Source organism: Corapipo altera, unplaced genomic scaffold, assembly GCF_003945725.1.
Source record: "Corapipo altera isolate COAL_440 unplaced genomic scaffold, ASM394572v1 71, whole genome shotgun sequence".
Classification (NCBI taxonomy): domain Eukaryota; kingdom Metazoa; phylum Chordata; class Aves; order Passeriformes; family Pipridae; genus Corapipo; species Corapipo altera.
In genome coordinates this window covers 2586959-2590107 of record NW_020884916.1, presented here as the reverse complement: position 1 = coordinate 2590107, position 3149 = coordinate 2586959, and the positions used below count along the sequence as shown (strand labels likewise).

Genomic DNA, 3149 nt, shown 5'->3' with positions numbered 1-3149 from the left:
CCTGCTGTGTGGGGACACTGCCATCCCAAACCAATGGGGCAGTGACATCCTGATGTGTGGGGACACTGCCATCCCAAACCAAAGGGGCAGTGACAACAGCTTGATGTGTGGGGACACTGCCATCCCAAAGCCTTTGTGAGATGCTATTTATTCCAGTGCACAAGCCCACACACAGCAGTGATACACAACCCAGGACTCCAAGGTCACTCACTCCCTCTGGAACAAAGAACGGGCAAGTTCATCTTCTTACATTTGTTTTATTTATTTACAGATACTCTGGGAAACGTGGGAAGGAACTGAGTGAAGATAACCTACAAATGATGCAAAAAGGACTGCATTGCTTGCTCTGACCTCCACAGCCAGAGCAAGACAGGCTTTCCTACAACCACACAACCCTTCTGGGGTCCAACAGTGCCCCAAACCCCCTCCAGTGGCACGAGGTCTCTGGGTGGGTATCAGCAGAATATTCCAGGTGACAGTTTGCCAGGTTAGTTTTCCAGCCACTACAAAACTAGAAGCTGATACACTAAAGCAACATTTAAGTGGCCAGTTTGGCCAGTCCCTGCTGCAGAGCCAACCATGCAGATCATGGGAAGGGGTGGGAAAGCCTGGGATGCACAGACAGAAAGCAGGAGCTGCCCAGGGATGAGGCTGCTTGAGCTTACCATATGTCTCGGATCTACTCTCCTCAGAACTAGACTTTGTCTTCTTGGAGGAGCTTTCTGCACGAGAGCAGGAGAGAAGGAGAGAGAGATATAGAAAATATGGAGACCAAACATGAGAAAAACAAACAAACAAACAAAAAAAAAATCCATGAAAAAAAAAAAAACAAAACAACAAAACGCAGACTGATTTGTTGGGTTAAATCGTGCAAAACACACAAATAAGATGGGAACAAAACACAGGTGGAACACTTGGAATAAGGGGTGAATAATGAAGGTACAGGTAACACCACACAGAATCTTGTTATAGAATTTAAGACACAATAAAAGATGTTTTCTGCAATAACTACAGGAAGGATTCTGGATAAAAACAGTCCAAGCACAGAAACTCTGGTATTGTTTAGCTCCAAAATAAGTAATCAACACAGGCACAGCAGTTCAGCATCCTGAATTCACCCCTTAAAAAGAAAATCCTTTTCTGAAGGCTGCAGTGCAGGTTCATCTGACCAGAGCAGGGCACAAGCATCATAACAGTGGAGCCAGGTGACAGCTCTCAAAATTGGAGTGACTTTCATCAAATTAAGATTAGAGGATTCCTGAAGTTTGTTTCTGAAGAAAATAAATTCCTCATCCTCCAGAGCCCAGACCTCCCCCAACCTGAGATAATTTTACATTACCCACTTCCAAGAACTAAGGAAAAGAAGACAAAGCACTAATTCAGGTTTTCTCCCTTCCAGGATTTTTTAACTGGCATTTGAAGCCCATTTTCATTTATTTTGTGCACGTTGGGAAGGAGTCATGAAGCCAGTGACAGAAACCATTAACAGCCTGGTTTATAAACATCAGCTTCAAATGTCTTGTGTAAAAAAAAAAAAAACCACATCCTACAAGTTGTACCATTCAAGTCTCCTGCCTTCCTTCCAGCAGCCCCAGGGACAGCACAGTGCAGAGACATGACAAATTCACATTGCAAGGGGTCAGGAGGCTCAGACAAGAGCCTGTCATGCATTTAATGAACACACACAGAGTCACTGGGTTAGGGTTTCAGGGACAGGGAAGAATCCCTCATTTCCCAGACAGTCCTGGACAAGCTGCCCAAACTGACCCTAATTTAGCCTTTGGGAAGGTTAAAAAAAAAAATAGGGGAGCACATCCTTTTAAAAGAGATGTTGCTCTTAAAATGTAGCACGTTGGTAAGTACAAATTCACTTTGCAAGGGACAGAGAGGGCTCAAAATCCACAAAGGCCCAAAAGAACAAAACAAACCCCCCCCAAAACTTAAACCCAAACCAGGGAACCCAGCCCTGGCTGAGCCTACAACATCCCCAGTGTGACACTCAACTAAATCACTGCTAATTACAGCATTAATCCTGACGTTTCAGGCTGACTTTTCTGAAAAAGTGTGAGTTCCAAATGTTCCCTGAGCAGCTCTAATCATTTACTGCCACACCAGCCCAGGTTTATAATTTATTAGATGTTCAAAAGCGACGCCCCCAAAAAGCACAACCCAGCTCCCAAAACCCCGTCTGCTGGGGCATTAAAATTAGCTTTTAAACCTAACATAGTTTCTAAACCTCAAGTAGTTTTTAAACCTGATTTCCCACAGTGCTTTTCAGATGGAAATGCGGGTTTTCACCTGGGGGTTTTTTTTTTAGGACTGTACCTGTGGGATCGAAGTCGTGGGTGCTACTGCAGCGCTCGACCTTCTGCTTCTTGTCAGCTGGAGACTCTCTGCTCAAAATGCTGCCGTGTCTGGGTCAAAAAAAAAAAAAAGAGAAAAAGCACAAATCCTCACCACCAGAGCACAGAGGAGCTGCTGGGGCTCCCAGAAATAACCTGAGCCGCTCACGAGAAAATCGAGATTGAAACACAGGCGTTAAATTCGCTTTAAAAATTCATTCCCGGGCTGAATTCGAGTGGGAAAATGATCTCCCTCGGAGGCTTCGGGAGAGTATCCAAGGTTCTAGAAACAGCCCTGCTAACCTTCAGAATTAGTAACAGCAAGTGCATTCTCTTTATCGCTCAGCTTGTAAAGCAAAATAAAAATGAGGCTACATAAAACCAGATAAAACCTCCTGCAATCTGAACTCTGCCTCCTCCCCAGCAAACCTTCAGTATCTTTGCATGCAAAAATTAAAGATTTAGAATATTCCTCCCCCCCCCCCCCCCAGCAGATCATGTACCAACTCAAGTGTCCCTTTACCATCTCAAATCTCAGGTAAGATGAGCCTGCAGCGATGTGACAGAATGCAAATGTAACACTATGCCATGTACTTTAAGTTCACCACCAACTATCTTTTTGGCACCTTGTCCCCATCTGGACATTTAATTTCCTCACATCTGCAATGGGTACTGTGCTCTGGGTCAGCACACATCTTTAGTTTTCCTTTTAAAAGCCTCCCTCACTCAAAAATGCTGCAGCATAACTTGCAATGAAGAGAAAAAGTCAAATTTCAGGAACTCAATAAACATAAAAAGTCAAATTTC

General features: G+C 44.1%; 1 protein-coding gene across 2 annotated transcripts in view; it reads right to left on the bottom strand.

Moving 5' to 3' along the window:
• The window catches only part of ARHGEF12 (Rho guanine nucleotide exchange factor 12), a 76695-nt gene that overhangs the window by 39639 nt on the left and 33907 nt on the right, over positions 1-3149 (bottom strand). Inside the window, exons 3-4 of one of the 2 annotated variants that reach the window (XM_027655782.1) lie at positions 2326-2420; positions 666-722 (exon numbers count right to left, since the gene is read on the bottom strand). In XM_027655782.1, the coding sequence (XP_027511583.1) occupies positions 666-722; positions 2326-2420 (152 nt within the window). The remainder of the gene's footprint in view (positions 1-665; positions 723-2325; positions 2421-3149) is intronic. The other variant, XM_027655783.1, reaches the window with a different exon arrangement.